Consider the following 15,368-nt stretch of genomic DNA (forward strand, 5'->3'; position numbering starts at 1 on the left):
GTTCTTGAGAGGACCTTCAATTACGGGTTTCGGGTAAAGAATGAAGGAGAGTTGTTCTCAATTGCTGTGTTCTTAGTCTTCTTGATATTACTAGCATTGATTATGTGCTCGCAATGCTAATCAAAGTTTTGCAATTTAAAACAATGCAAGTCCTTTCAAGAAGTGGGTGGGTGCTGGCACAAAACAGAGGCACACTCTCAAACAGAGGCTCTCTATATGATCCTCTTCATGCTTTTCTGAGCTGTACGAACAAAAGATAATTTGTACTTCCACGACACTAGCAGCAGGTTGTTTTGTAGCTGACAGCTCAGAAAAGCATGAAGAGGATCATATAGAGGGCCTGCTACAAAACAACCTGCTGTTAGTGTCGTGGAAGTATGAATTATCTGTTGTTTGTTCTAAACTTTAGTCTTTGCCCTCGTAGTTGAAGTTTTGTTGGTGTTTAAGAGTTCTCCATCTATGGTGTGCAATGAGTCTAAGGAACGCCTTGATCAACCTCAGACTCTGAAGTTACATTTCTATTAATGCAGGCATGACAGGGGCTTTCAGTATCAAGGTCAAAGAGATTACCAAATACAAACGGTAATCAGTTTTTGAGATGTGCGGATTGAGTAACATAATAGGCCACTGTAAGTTAAGGCGGTGTTTAATGTTAGTCTCGCTTTTGTAGTCATTAAGTCGTAAAGATTTACTAAACAGATATTGTAGTTTCGAAAAAAAAGCTGCACTACTGGAAAGAGATCAGGAGCTTTTAAAAGAAGGAAGATACGCAAATTGGATTTGAATGCAAAACATTGTGTGACAGGGGGAACTGTGTCATCATTGTGTTCACAGAGGATAGGCATTAGCCTAATGTTGGTGGTCCATCCAAATGTCTAATGTAAGGCGTTTGTTCAGGTCTGCAGTAACTGATAAAGAGGAATGGCCCTCTAAGTTTTCCAAAGTTTTTCTAAAGGTAACGTTTTCTTAATTTCTGCAAATAATCTGTATCTAGGATATTGCTTCTTGAAGGTTTTCCATTTGCAACTTGCATTTGTTGTATTGTTGTGCTTCTTAGTTTGGTCGCCTTTGTCAATGGCCTGGTTTTGGATGTGCCTCAAAAGTTCTGGGAAGATTACACTTTACGAAGTTTCAATACATGGTAGCCCAGCAAAACAACGACAAGCTTTGGCAACATGGATACCAGGGCTTTCTTGTTTTCAGCATTCAAAGCATGATTGTTTTTTTCCTTTCAATGAGAATGTGGAGCGTTCTCCTTCACACCATATTTCTTTTATGAAATCAATTTTCAATGCATTCAATAGTATTCTCTGTAAGTATGTCAGTGGAATCTTGGGGGGTGTGTGTAAAAAACGAAAATTGTTTAATTTTATGAATTTGATAGGAATCCCATAGATTTAAGGAAGTTTTTTTCACTAATAAAAATTGAGGGAATGTGTTTCAAAATGAAATGCTTCGAGTTTGCAAGCAACTGCATTTCAGCCCATGATCTCTTGATGTGTGTGGCTTGTGTGTATGGCTGTAGTATTTGAGATCTATCTAAAGACATTTGAACACCTTGTGAACTGTTTTCAAGGAGAGCTTGGTCCTAGTGACATTGCATTTCTCCCCCTCTGATGTCTAGTGTGTTACCATATACATGTCGTAAAGATCTGTGTGAACACACTTAAGACCGTCGGGGCATTTTTTCCCTCACTAGGAGGTTTTTTCCCCTGTGCATTGTATATATGCCCATCATTCTAGGGCTATCTATCTTTCCATTGCACACTAAGTAAAACACTGTCTGTTGTGTGCCTTGAGCGTCCTTCGTCTTCTCCAACTTGTGTGTTTTCCGGCAACCCTAATTCCAACAATTGGTATCAGAGTAGGTTGCGTCCTCCCGGGCTTAGACTCCATCGGCTCCAGCACACGCCTGCTCGCTTTCTCCGATTTCACTTTCTCCGATTTCTTATTCGGGCTCATTTTGACCTCGGCAGTACTGCGCAGGCTATTTTATCATATTGTGCAAAAATTCTGTCAGTGCCGTTTTTTGCATAACAGGTCCCTTACGATCTTCTACGGTTTGTGCTATATAGCATGTGTTGTTCCCGCTTTCCTTCTCTTTTCGGGCAGTTTTCACATCAGGTGTAGCATTTACCATGGCTGACAACAACATAGGCGTATTCAAGATGTTTGCTGCTGAGGACAGATTAGATGGGGACAATTACCCTATGTGGGCTTATATGATGCAACATGTTCTTGTGTCGAAGTGCGTTTGTAACATTGTGCAGGGCATTGATAAACGTCTTGGTTCTGAGGATACATGCGATGTTGAGGATGTTGCAGGTCTTGTTGTTGTTAGAGTTGTTTTGCCTACGGCAGAATAAGTTCGTTGGGACGTAAAAGATGCGCAGGCTCATACATTGATTGCGTTGTCTATGAAGCGCACTATTACTCACATTCGTACAACGAAATCTGCAAAACAGGCTTGGGATATTCTGGCTGGTCTTTATGCGAGTCGCAATGAGGCAAAAATTGCATTGCTGCGTAAAGAGCTGGAGTCGAAGATTATGCATGAGGAAGATGATATGGACACTTTCCTTGCTGGTGTCAAGGATATCAATGAGCAACTTATTTCTGCATGTGAAGTCGTTTCAGACAGTTCCCTTGTGCAGACTGTTCTTGATGCCTTGCCAGATTCTTACCAGACTTTTGCTAGTACTTGGAGACTTATGACCCAAGGAAATTGTCAAGTTTGATGCATTGTGTACATTGCTGTTGCTAGAGTTATTTTCCAGAAAAAACAGGACTCGACATTGTGCAGTCGAACTGGCTTTTATTGCTGCTCAGAGAAAAGGTGGTAACAGCAATGCAACCTCTTCTTATGGTTCTTCTGCGAGTGAAAAATCACCTGTTCCAAATGCTTCTGCTGATAGCAATTCGTCTGGAAATTCTCGTGATAAGGGCAAAAAGAAGATGCGTTGCCATTATTGTAAAAGCTAATGATCACTTGATCAAGCAGTGTCCTAAGTTGAAGGCCAAAGAGGCTAAGAAGTAAGAGGCCGGTATTGTTGAGTCTTCAAACGTGATCCACTACAAATGCAGCTATTGTTGAGTCTTCTGTGGAATGAGACTGTGATGTTGATGTTGATGTAGAATGAGCTTTTAGTGCGAAGTGCACTATAATCCTGCTGTCCATGATGCATGCATGTCAGTTGCTGCAGATTCACATGTGTGGTATTTTGACAGGGGTGCTACAAAGTACATTACCTCACATCGTGATTTGTTCATCTCTCTTGAATCTGTCTCTCATGGGAATTCAGTTACTTGTGTCAACAATGCCTCTTATCCGTTTCAGGGACTTGAAAAGATTGTGCATACTACTGCAAATGGTAGTTCTTTCACACTTGTTGATGCACTTTATGTACCTGGGATTAAGAAGAATCTTTTGTCTATATTTGCACCTAGACTTGGTCTTGTAATCAAATTTGTGGATGACAGATGTACAGTACATGATCTTAGTTTCGGTGATGAAATTGTTGCATCTTGCATTTTATGTTGTGGACTATATAAGCTTACTTTGTATGACAAGTGTGGGTAGAATTTTGCAACCGCAGTTGTGGATTCTAAGGCTATTTCAGATACAAAACTTTGGCATGCACGTTTTGGATATCTGAATTTTACTAGTTTGCTACGATTGCATGCGTTTGCAGAAATTTGATATGGTTTCTTCTTTGCCGCCTCTTGAAGCACCTGTTAAACATGTTTGTGAAGGCTGTATCTTGGGTAAGATACAGTGTTCTAAGTTTTCAAAGGATGGTTCAGTTAGGGCCACATTCAGGTTGTAGCTTGTGCATAGTGATGTTTGGGGCCCATGCAAACTCTATCTTTGAGCAATTACCTTTACTTCGTGACTTTTATTGATGATTACTCCAGCCATGCATGGACGTATCCGCTTAAGACAAAGTCCGAAGTATTTATGTGCTTCAAACAATTTTTGGCTATGGCTGAAAATGTCTCGAAATGTACTATGGCACCCTCCGTTCCGATCGAGGGGGGGAGTGTATGTCTCATGAATTAAATGTATTTCTGGCTAGTCGTGGGATAAAACACCAATGTAGAGTGCCTTATATGCCTCAGCAAAATAGTGTTGTTGAGAGGAAAAACAAGTCACTTACAGAAATGACACGACGTATGGTCAAAAGTCAAGCTTTGCCACATTCGTTTTGGCTTGAGGCCATCATGTGTGCCAATTATGTACTTAATAGGTGTCCTACAAAAGCTTTGAAGTCTATTACTCCATATGAAGCATGGCATGCTAGAAAGCCTTGTATTGAGCACATCCGTGTTTTTGGCTGTTTGACATATGCTTTGGTGCCACAAACATAGCGCAGAAAATTGTATGATAAGGCTGTCAAATGTATTTTTGTTGGTTATAGTGCTGAAAGCAAAGGTTACAGGTTGTATCATCCGCAAACAAAGTGTATCTTGGGGTCATGGGATGTTGTGTTTTTGGAAGATTCTGTTCAGTCCTTGTTGTCATGTACTGGAGACAGTAATGTAATCTCACAGGACATTTATGACACTTTAGTCTTTGTTTTTTCTTTCAGTGATGGAAGTTCAAATGCAAATTCCAATGAGGCAAATGTACAGGCTAAGGGGGTTTTTGAAAATGTTACAGATCAGTCTATTACTGATGCTGATGTACATGATGTACTTGATGAGAAAAGGGCTCGGAATGAGAAGGCTAGAGGTATGCCTAAATGGCTGGTGCATACTTTGCGTGACAGTAAATTGGATGCACCTTTGTCTAGTCATACTCGTTCAGGTTCTCGCCATGCATCTTTTTTTTTCCGAGAAAAAGATCCTTCTATTAGTTAATGAAAGCTGTCCGTAAGGCTACAAGCACCTTTGCAAGAGAGGGCTACAACAAACATGATTGGGAGAGTCTCCCAATGAAAGAACAACATATATACAATGAGGCTAAATCAAGGGATGGGAGGAGGGAAGAGCCACACAGGTGGTCGGTAGTGCCATCTGAGCACACCCTGGACAATGGTGTAGAAAGGCCCAGGGCGCCAGAGTCGAAGGAAAGCCTCGCGGCGCTCTCGCATGCGGTCGGAGCTGCCCTGTAGTCCCTCAAGTTGTCCTCTGAGAGTATGGATCAGCTCTAGCCAAAAGTCACGAACAGTCTCTGCTGGCGGCACAGAGCGGGCCTCAAAAATGCAGAAACAGTGGGCCCGCTAGATGAACCATAGTGTCAGGCCACTGATGAGCTCCCAACACTCCTCTCTCTCACGGCACCACTCCTGTGGAGTAAGCTGTGTAGCAGGCTGGAGTGTAGGACGCCCCCCCCCCCCCCCCTGTATCACTATCATCTTGCTGGTGGAAGATAGCTCAATCTGAAGTGCCGGGCCCGTGAGAGTGGACCAAGCCGCTACCCCCCAAGTGTACTGTCTAGCCGTGGAGAGAGAAGGCAACAGCTGAAGAACTCGTAGCCACACCTGCTGGGCCGAGAGACAGTCCCAAAGACAATGACGCCGACTCTCCACCAATTGGTCACAGGCTGCACATGCGGCCAAGAGACCACTATGCACAAGCCAGCTTCCTACTGCTGTAGCTCTGTGTGCAACCAGCCACTGAAACAAAGTGACGCGCCTCGGCTGTCTGGAGTCCCACAGCCTCTGCCAAAAGGTTGCCAAGAACTCGACTGTGAGGCCCTCCTCCTACCAATGACGTGCTGCAGCGGGGCGGGCCTCTCTTTGTGCTGCAAGTATATGACGTCCAAGCCGAACAGTGTACTGAAAGAAGGGGACTCCAGGGTGGTCTGCAGAAGAGAAGGGGTCCCTCCATAGCCACTCACCAGGATCCCACTGTACTCGTGCTAGTGGACAACACTCCCAAGCCCACAGCCTCTAGTGTCCAGTCTCAAGAGCTGCTGGGTCAGGGTCTATGACACAAGTCCTCCCACAGATGCCCACAACTCGGATCCTCTGAAAACAACACTCTGCTACCTGCGGGGCCTCTACTGCAACTCACTGTAATCGTCCCCCACCCTGAAGCTCGAAGAACAGGGCTGGGACAGTCTTTGAGCAGGCCCTGACTGAAATGAGAACCTCCAGTCGTGTGAAGGCTCCCATCCACCGGGGTGCTACTGGCTCGAGAGGTGTGAGCCACTCAGCTGGAACTGACTCTGAGATGTCCTGACACATGCTCTGCACCCCTCTCATGCCCTGCAGTTGGAAACCCTGCACCTCCTCTGACAAACCTGTGAACTCTAGCCAGTCACCTAGAGAGCGCGTTGGACCTGCTGCCATGGGACCCCAGGAAACATGAGGCCGACTACCAACCAAGTGGCCTCTCTAAGTGCTAACCATGGGGTTCCAGACGAGGGGCTGCCGTACGCGCTCCTCCGTGCACATCGGCTGTCGCTGCTCCAGGCCACGCCATAAGAGCTCCCAAGAACGAAGCAAACTCACAGCGAAGCGGTCCTCCAGTCTCCTGCTCAAACCAACTCGGCGCATCTCTGTGATCCATTTGGTCGAAGGTTGCCAAGGGCCTCCTGACTGAGGCACCCTGGCACGAAGCTTGTGCAACAAGAACTCTTTCCAGGGCTCCTCACTTGGAAGAAGTCCTCTGACTATGAACTTCCCTAGAAGGGCTTTGCTCTGCTGTGCTGGATCAATGATCCCAAGCCCTCCCTGAGAACAAGGAAGCGTGATGACCGACCAAGCCACCTTGGCTTGGGCCATCTGAGTGTCACGTCCTGACCAAAGGAAGTTCCTGATCAGCCTCTCTACCTGGCTGATACAAGAACTCCAGAAGATCCAGCAGGAAGTGATGTACCACATAGTCGCCAACAACATCTGGTTGGCAACTACTACTCTACCAGCCAGCGAAAGTCGTGCTGAGCTCCAATGTAACAACTTTCTCCTGATGGACAGGAGAAGAGGAGCAATCTGCTGCTCGGGAGACAAGTCCAAACCAACCTGACAACCCAAGTACTGAAGTGCAGTCCCTGGGGGAATCCACCTGAAACCCTCTCCTGGCATCCAATCTGGCACAGTAGCACTACCAACCGAGAAAGCCACTGTCTTTCTCCAGTTGATCAGTGCGCGCGATGCACAACAGAAGGTCTCTACAGCCTTCACATGTGTGAAGATTGGCCTCCTGGCCATCTAAGTACAAGGCTGAGTCATCGGCCAACTCAGCGTCCAGTAGTTCCTCTCCGCGAATAGGGAGTGCTAAGCCCCGAAGACCAACCTGTTGTGACACCAAAAATTTGCTCATTGCCTCCGCATAGAACAGAAAGAGAAAGGGGGCAAGAGGACAACCCTGTCTGACCGAGCATGTGAGCATGAAGCGCTCACCTCTCCCTCCTGCCAAAAGCACTTGACTGTGAGCCTGTCTGTACAAAGCTGACACCCCTCTGATCCAAGCATGTGAGAAGCCCATCCTGCGGAGAGTGCCCTCTAGAAAGTCCCAATCAACTCGGTCGTATGCCTTCTCAAAATCGAGAAGAAGAATCACAAGGTCCTCACCACGGAGCCGTGCCAGGGCAGAAGCCTCCCAGAAAGTAAAGATGTTGTCAAGGATACTACGTTCCTTGACAAAATCTGTCTGAGTCCCATGTATAAGGCTCTCTAAAAGTGGTTGAATCCTCAAACTCAGAGCCTTGGCAAGAATTTTGTAGGCTGAGTTGAGGATGGTGATGGGGCGCCACTGTCGAATCTCATCCAAGGAGCCACCCTCCTTGGGAATGAGGTAGATCAGGCCCTCACTCATGCTGTCAGGCATCACTCATGTGTGCAAAATATACTGAAAAGCACTACAAAGATCTGGGCCAAGCAGGTCCCAGTACTCCAAGAAAAAGCTGGGAGTCAACCCATCCTCACCTGGACAGCTACCACGAGGGAGGGCCCTAAGAGCTGTGTGCAGCTCCTCAAGATGAAGTGGCATCTCTAGCCTCTGGCGCATCTCCTCTGTCACAAGACATGGCATTTGTGCCCAAACCTGCTCCCTGCATGCATCCTGCCGCTCTGACTGAGGCTCAGCCGACAGTAACTCACGGTAAAAGTCAGTAGCAACTGCACGCATATCCTCGGGCTCACAAGCAACTGACCCATCGGGCCTCCTCAACTGAATGACCTTGGCATGCGAGTGCTGAGGTCCCACTGTCTCAAAAAAAGCACCAGTCACTCTGTCACCCATCTGAGTCCACTGAGATGCCTGTCGGTGAAAGGCAAACTCATGACGCCTCTCCTCTGTGCTAGCAAGCTCCTGTCGAGCCTGCTGTAACTGCTCCTCCAACCATGGACTGTCTGGATGCTGCTCCTGCATCCTCTGTAGTGAAGCAATGCCTCGTCTGAGACGCTGCTCCGCCTCCCTCGTTGCAGCCCGGCGAGCGAGAGATTCCTGAAGAAAAAAGTGGCTAAGCTGAGCTAGGCTTGAGGCCACTCTGTTTGCAGGTGAAACCTGGCTGTCCATGCCCTCTGTCCAGAGAGCCTCTACCCTCTCTTTGAGTGCTGAGTCCAACAAGTCCCTCTCTCGGATGCGAAGCATCGTGCTCCCAATCCTCTGCTTGTCTGCCACCGTGAGGATCATTGGTGCATGGTCCGAGAAGGAAGTCCCTGCCAGGATGCCCACTGAACCCCCCAAGTCACTGAAGTGGTCACTAGTGTAGAAGCGATCTATCCGCGATAGATTCACTTCTCCCACTTTGCGGTCCGATCTAGAGAAGGCAAGACTGTCTTGGGGCCTCACAAAACCAGAGTGCTGCCATGTATCCGAGACCCTCAAAGTCATACAAAACCTCTCCCAAGCTGCCAACTCGACGCCATGCACAGTAGCATGGTTGCCGCCAATCCTGTCAGAAGGGTCCTTCAACATGTTGAAGTCCCCTCCTATACACCAATGATCGGCCTGCGGCAAAGACTCAACAATCTGTGACCAAAACTCTGCACGAGCACTCGCCACATTGGGCGCATAGATGTTCAGGAAGCCCACAAGGCCCACCCTGAACCTGCATAGTAATCCACTGAGCCCTGCCTGGCACAATAATTCCTCTGCCCACAATGGCCTGCTGCAATGAGTCCGCAATAGTCATACATACCCCACCCTGGATGCCTCCAGGTCCAAAAGCAGCTGACCAAAAGGTATCATAACGTCCACGCAAAATCTGACCACATCGCCAAATGCGGCTCTCACACAGATGGTGCTCCTGAAGCATAAGGAGATCAATCTCTCCTCCCACAAGGCAACGCTGAAGCTCCTGACGCAATTGGCCCCGCTGTCGCTGAAACTGGGGCCCACCGAGTCCCTACACGTTCCATGAGATGATCCTCATGGGGAGCGAGAGAGAACAGATGCTGCCGCAGCAGCAAGACGGGCTATCTTCGAGGCAGGCTTGGATGGGGAGTAATCCGCATCCGAGCGTCCTCTAGATAGGCATGACTGCAGTGAGTGCCTAGTCCAAGCCCAAGCAGAGCGAGCCGTGCATAACGCAACCTCCTCTGTCCAGGAGTCCTCATGAATGTATACATAGCAAGGCAAACACTGCGTATTAGCAAAGCAATACACCACAATGTGCCTACATCGTGTTGAGTCTGGGGGTGTCACCGCAAACTTGGCCAATGGCCACAAAGTCTGCAGCATATGTGTAACTCCAAGTTCTCCCATGTATGCAACCATCCCACCATTGAGTCAAGGGACCACTCTGTCTTGGCCCTACCACAGAGGGGAAAGGAGAAACCAACTGTGGAGTCCAAGGCCTCTGTCCCCTAGCTGCCTCATGGTCTGCTGCGGAATCGCCTAGAAAACGAGTGAACCCGTAGTCGAAGAAGTCCCAGCGGCGTCGGAGGCGCCCACGAGGGATAACTGCAAGGGAGCATGTCTGAATATGCAGAGGGGGCCGCAAGAAGGGCTGACCCTCTCTCGCTAGGCGACTCGCGGCAAAGGCGCTGCCAAGAGATCTCCTAGCCGCTGGAGAGGGACCAGTCTCTTGAGCCGATTGAGAAACTGGAGCAAGAGGGGGGGGAGGGGGGGGGGGGGGGAGAAGGAGCTGGGGAGAGTGGAGGAGAAGAGGGGCGGGATGGGGCGACAGAGGTAGAGGGGCGAGGTGGAGAGGCGACGGGAGCAGAAGGCGGGGAGGATGAGGAAGAGGGGGGGAACTCTGGGGGGGGGAGCGGCTGTCGAGGGAGAAGCGGAGGTGGGGGCTGGCGCAGGGATCTCCTCCTGCTCAAGAGGACCAAAACGGTTCCCCGTGGGAACCCACTGCTGTTGAGTCGGCACCTGAGGGCCACTTTGAGTGCCAGGCTGACGTTGTGGCCCCTGGCGTCGGCGGCCACGGGCTTGTTGCCACCCCTCCTCCGCTGGAGCCCCGGGCTCGGAGGGTGGCTCTGCATCTGTACGCTGTTCCGCTGGCTATGGTTGCGGGCCAGCCCTGGCAGGTTGGGGCTGAGGCTGTGGTGCAGATCGCGGCCTTCTTCGTGGACAAGCCTTCGCTAGATGGCCCATCTGTCGGCAAATGAAGCACCGGTTCGGGAGGCTCGAGTACCCCACACTCTGTCGAAACCAACCCCCACTCACCCGAGGTAAAAGGATAACCTTCGGGAGCGTGTGGGTATCTCTGACCAAAACTCGAACTGAGGGAATGCCAGCCGCCTTGGCAGCTACTGATGCTGCCGTAAGAGGTGTCTCCAGGACAGTCCCAATGGCGGAACCGATCATGGAAAGAAGTGGTAGGTACTCCCTCCGTAAACCTGGAAAGCAGACTGAGATGGGGATGTCTGCCTCCTCTACTAGAACATCCGAAGCTGGGTCAAAACCATGTCGCCACTGTCGAAAGTGAGCACGTGATGCTCGGATGGCCAGTGGACTCATAGCTATGACCTTGGACGCCATCTCGAAGGACTCAAACTTGATCTGCTAGTAACCCCGTCCGAGAATCTGGACATCCAAAATCTTTCCCACCTCTGCGAGAAGGCGGGCCTGGAGAAGGTCTCGCAGCTCTCCTCTGCTAGGTCGGGTGCCGAGAATCTTGCAGATGACCGAGGTCGCCTGCAATCGCTCTACCTTTGCGGCAAGGCTCGCTTGCTCTGTAGGTGAGAGAGCAAGTCGAATGGTGGGCTCAGCGGGGTCGGGCGAGGGGGCTTCTGGCAAGTCCCTTTGTGGCGAAGCTGGAGCCTCCATGTGTGTCTACTGCTGTGGCGTAAGAAGGGGACGACGGGAGGGTGCTGCAATTGGGCGTGCCAAACACTGCTCCAAGGAATTGAAACAAATGCCGAAAGTGCCGAACTGTAGGGAGTTACCGAGGAGAAGGACCCAAACGGGCGGGCGAACGGGCCGAGGTGGGGGGGGGGGGGAGATAGGCGGGCAGGTAGCGAAAAAAGCACAGGGGATAGAGCAGCGGGCGGCGGCGGCTGGGGTTGAGGGCGGGCGGGCGGGCGGGCCGAGACAGGGGCAACGCGAGGGGGGGCAGCGGGGGCTGAGGGCAGGCGGGAGGGGGGAGGGGGGGAGGGCAGGGCAGGGGGGGGGGGGGGGGGGGGGGGGGGTGTTGTGTGTGTGGTGGCGGTGGCGCAGCGAGGATTTCACAGCAGCAGCAAGCCGTAGTTTTGGGTCTCTTCCTCGCCATGCATCTTATGCATTAGATTGTTTTTCTTTGGCTGCGTCTAGCTTACATGATGTCGAGGAATCTCTGTCTTGTTGCAAAAGGTTATGCACAACAAAAAGGCATAGATTATGAAGAAACTTTTGGTTGGGATGTACATCAGTCAGACATTGTTACTGCTTTCTTGAATGGTGACATATTTGAGGAAGTCTTGTCCTTTCTTGACAAAACCTAACGGTTTTGTCAAGAAAGGACAAGAGGATAAAGTGTGTAAGTGTAGGAAAGCTTTGTATGTGTTGAAGCAATCTCCTCGTGCTTGGTATGAAAAGGCTGACACTCATTTGGTCAAACGAGGCTCTCGTAACAATCTAACAGGAAGCACATTGTATGTAAAGCGTGAGGGTGATGTACTTCTCATTGTGTTTCTTTATGTGGATGATTTGCTGATCATTGGACCAAATGAGAGAATATTACTGAATTTAAGGCTGATTTGAATGCTACTTTCAAGATGAAAGATTTGGGGCTTTTGCATCATTACTTCGGTATACAGTTTAAGCAATGTGATGGTGGTATTGCCTTGTGTCAGAAAAGTTACATAGAGACATTGCTATGTAAGTTTGGACTTGAGGATTGCAAACCTATTGCCACTCCCATGGAAACAGGTTTGGAATTGAGTCTTCATGATGCTAGTGATCCTGTCGATGTCACTCTTTACCAAACTACTGTTGGTTGCCTCATTTATGTATGCAACACAAGGCCGGATATTCAGTTTGCAGTTTCACATATAAGCATATTCATGCATAGCCCAGGGTCTAAGCATTGGTAAGCTGTCAACAGGATTTTTCGCTACTTGAGTGACACTTTACATCTTGGCTTGTTTATCCCAAGGGGGGATCATTGCCGCCAGACTTACATGCTTTTTCGGACTCAGATTGGGCTGGTTGTTTTGACACGCGAGTGTCCACAAGTGGTTTTTGTTTCATGCTTGGCAGTTCATGTATATCATGGTTGAGCAAGAAGCAATCTACTGTGGCCACTTCTAGTTGTGAGGCTGAGTACAGGGCAGTCTTCACAGCTACGGTTGAGTGTGTATGGCTCGGACGCCCTATGGTTGATTTGACTGTAGGACAGGACACTGCCAACACTATCTACACTGAAAGTCAGAGAGCATTGGTAGTTGCGAGGAACCTAGTTTTTCATGCTCGCTCAAAGCACATTGAGGTGCATTATCAATATGTCAGGGAGAGGCTCTCAGCAGGAGAGATCAGCTTGGCTTCTGTGCCAACACAGGACAACCTTGCAGATCTTTTCACAAAGGCATTGTCTCGTGAGAAGTTCGAAGCTTTCCGCAAAGCTTTGGGCTTACTCCCCTTTGTGGACTGATCATGTCCTCAAGGCATGGCACTTCCCTTTAGTCTGTGTGCCAGCTCTCGTTCACCACATCACTCTAGGGGGGGGATTTGTTACCATATACATGTGGTATTGATGTGTGTGAACACACTTAGGACCGTTGGGGCATTTTTTCCCTCACTAGGAGGTTTTTTTCCCCGTGCATTCTATACAGGCACATCATTCTAGGGCTATCTATCTTTCCATTGCACACTAAGTAAAACCCTCTCTGTTGTGTGCCTTGAGCTTCCTTCGTGTTCTCCAAGTTGTGTGTGTTTTCTTGCAACCCTAATTCCAACATAGTGTTGAATGCTATCACACACGAATAGGCATTTGGTGGGTCGCAATCCGAGCTGTGGCTGAAAGAGGACTTTTTTTTTGGGTGAGTACCATACAGTTACAGTTTATAAATTCCAAGGGGTTACTTAATCTCAACTGGAGGCTATCAAAACCAACGTTGTATCTTAAACGACTAGTGTCACATTTTGTAGACATACTTCGTTGGCCCACGCAAACAGGTTTGCCTAGATTGAATTAATAGAAAAGAGGGGAAGCTCATTGAGAGGGCAAAACTGTAGCTTGTAAGTTGTGAGTTGTCAGTTTTAACAAAACACCAGAACGCATCATGTGCAAGGGTTGCAGGGATAACCAAGACAGAAAACGGTATTGTTTATTATGGTTTGCTGTAGTCTATGTAGTCTATTGAAAGGACTAAATGTGTAAATATCTATGTAAAATGTATAAGTGACTAGTTGGAGCAACAAGTGTCATTGAGAAGTAATGTGCTTGCCAGCGTCACTGTCAAAGTATTGACAGCTTGGTGTGTAAGTGCACGAGCTTTTCATTCAATATCTGAAAATTAAAGAGGCAGATCCTGCTTGTGTAATAATAATACTGAAAAAGCAAGAAAAATGTCTAGGTGAAAGCAGATCAGGCAATGTGAGTATATAATTATGATAAGACTAGGGGTTTGTATCAAGGCTGGGAACTGGTCAGCTTTGTCATCATCTCTGATGGACAAAAAATTATCTGGTTTAGGACCAAGTCATGTAAAAAGTTTGTCCAGCAACTGGCCGCCTGTTTGCAAATCTTTGAATATACTGTTATGAGTCTGAAGGTTGCCCTGATCTGCCTCTTCAATTTTATACACGGACCATTGTTTTTGCAGCTGGATGATGGGTTAGAGGTTTCTTTTACAGACAAGAGGCGCCTTGCTCCAGTCAGGCTATTAGACGATGTAAGTAGCCTTTTTTTGGTAGGGTGTCTTGTGGCTAAATGCTAAAGCAGCAAGAAATCTTTTTGTTGTGCATGGAGATGATTTGAAATACAATTTTGGGGAGCAATAGCCAAGTCCTGCACTAATGTACTTGTTTGTGTGTGGGTGTGGGTGTGTGGGAGCATGTATTGGTACCTAGTTCTACACCCACTATTGGGCATTGCCAACGGTAATGGGGATGTTGTAGTACTATGCATGATGGAGCTGATTGCTATATTGTCTTCTGAATGACTACCATGAGTCTATACCTTGCACTTTCCTTTACATGTGAATAACCGCTTATCCTGGATTCATCCAGGTATAAATATATATTCTTCTTCTGGATATCACCTTTTTTTAAACTTTGAAACATTTCTGTACTTCTGTGATATTTGCAGCTGCTATATTGTTTCTTGGTCATGTACATTTCTGCTTTGAGAGATTTTCTTTGTTTATGTCGAATATTCTGTTTGAACTTTTGCAAAATTTTAGATTCATGTCGAACATTTGTATGCAGCCAATTGCAGCACCACCAATTTCTGAGCTTGGACCTGATGCGTTTCTTGAGCTTCCAGCAGAGACTACTTTCATGAGCAGCATTCTAAAGAAAAGATGCCCAGTTAAGGCTCTTATAATGGACCAGGTATGGTCCCTCTTTTATCATTAACGTTCTCTGTAAGGATATTTCATGATGAAGTTTGGCATGGTGCCAGCTGCAAAAGCCTTAAAGCAGATGCCATAGTGTCCCATAAAAATGTTTGGTTGGACGGTTGGTAGGTGGCATGGGTTGTAATCTTAGTTTGGCTATGGTCTTGGCTGTGATCTTGGTTTGGCATGTGCTTCGAGGGTGGTGGTTCAATTGGTTACTTGGAGAAGGCTGAGTCATGTAGGAAATACAAAGTTTAGATTTGGGAAAATTGCCAAAATACCCTTGAAATTTGTGGAAATCCCAAAATACCCCTCATATTACAAAAATTCCCCAAATACTCTTCTGCCAATTTTGGATGGATCGCTCCAATCTTTGCATAGATTATGAACTAATTCCTTTTGAGAGTCTACAATACCATCTAAATTCCAAGTGTCATCATCTTCCATTGAGGAAGACCCTATAAATATTTGCAAGAAAAAAAAGCCAGA

General features: G+C 47.8%; 1 protein-coding gene across 1 annotated transcript; it reads left to right on the top strand.

The window, feature by feature from the left end:
- The first annotated feature begins 826 nt into the window (after window positions 1–826).
- On the top strand, window positions 827–14,898 carry LOC147422148 (formamidopyrimidine-DNA glycosylase-like). The gene is made up of 3 exons (XM_086502550.1): window positions 827–955; window positions 14,145–14,213; window positions 14,749–14,898. Exons 1-3 carry the CDS (start codon window positions 872–874, stop codon window positions 14,896–14,898), a joined length of 303 nt encoding a protein of 100 aa, XP_086358676.1. The 5' UTR covers window positions 827–871.
- The last annotated feature ends 470 nt before the right edge of the window (window positions 14,899–15,368 follow it).

This window comes from Adiantum capillus-veneris, chromosome 27 (assembly GCF_014529385.1).
Source record: "Adiantum capillus-veneris isolate H3 chromosome 27, ASM1452938v2, whole genome shotgun sequence".
Classification (NCBI taxonomy): domain Eukaryota; kingdom Viridiplantae; phylum Streptophyta; class Polypodiopsida; order Polypodiales; family Pteridaceae; genus Adiantum; species Adiantum capillus-veneris.

What these genes read in the sequence shown, in the direction of transcription:
- LOC147422148 (XM_086502550.1), top strand. Translation starts at nt 872, where the DNA reads ATGTCTAATGTAAGGCGTTTGTTCAGGTCTGCAGTAACTGATAAAGAG. An exon ending in TTTCCAAAGTTTTTCTAAAG is followed by an intron (nt 956 to 14,144) that starts GTAACGTTTTCT and finishes TTGTTTTTGCAG; the next exon opens with CTGGATGATGGGTTAGAGGT. An exon ending in CAGTCAGGCTATTAGACGAT is followed by an intron (nt 14,214 to 14,748) that starts GTAAGTAGCCTT and finishes ATTTGTATGCAG; the next exon opens with CCAATTGCAGCACCACCAAT.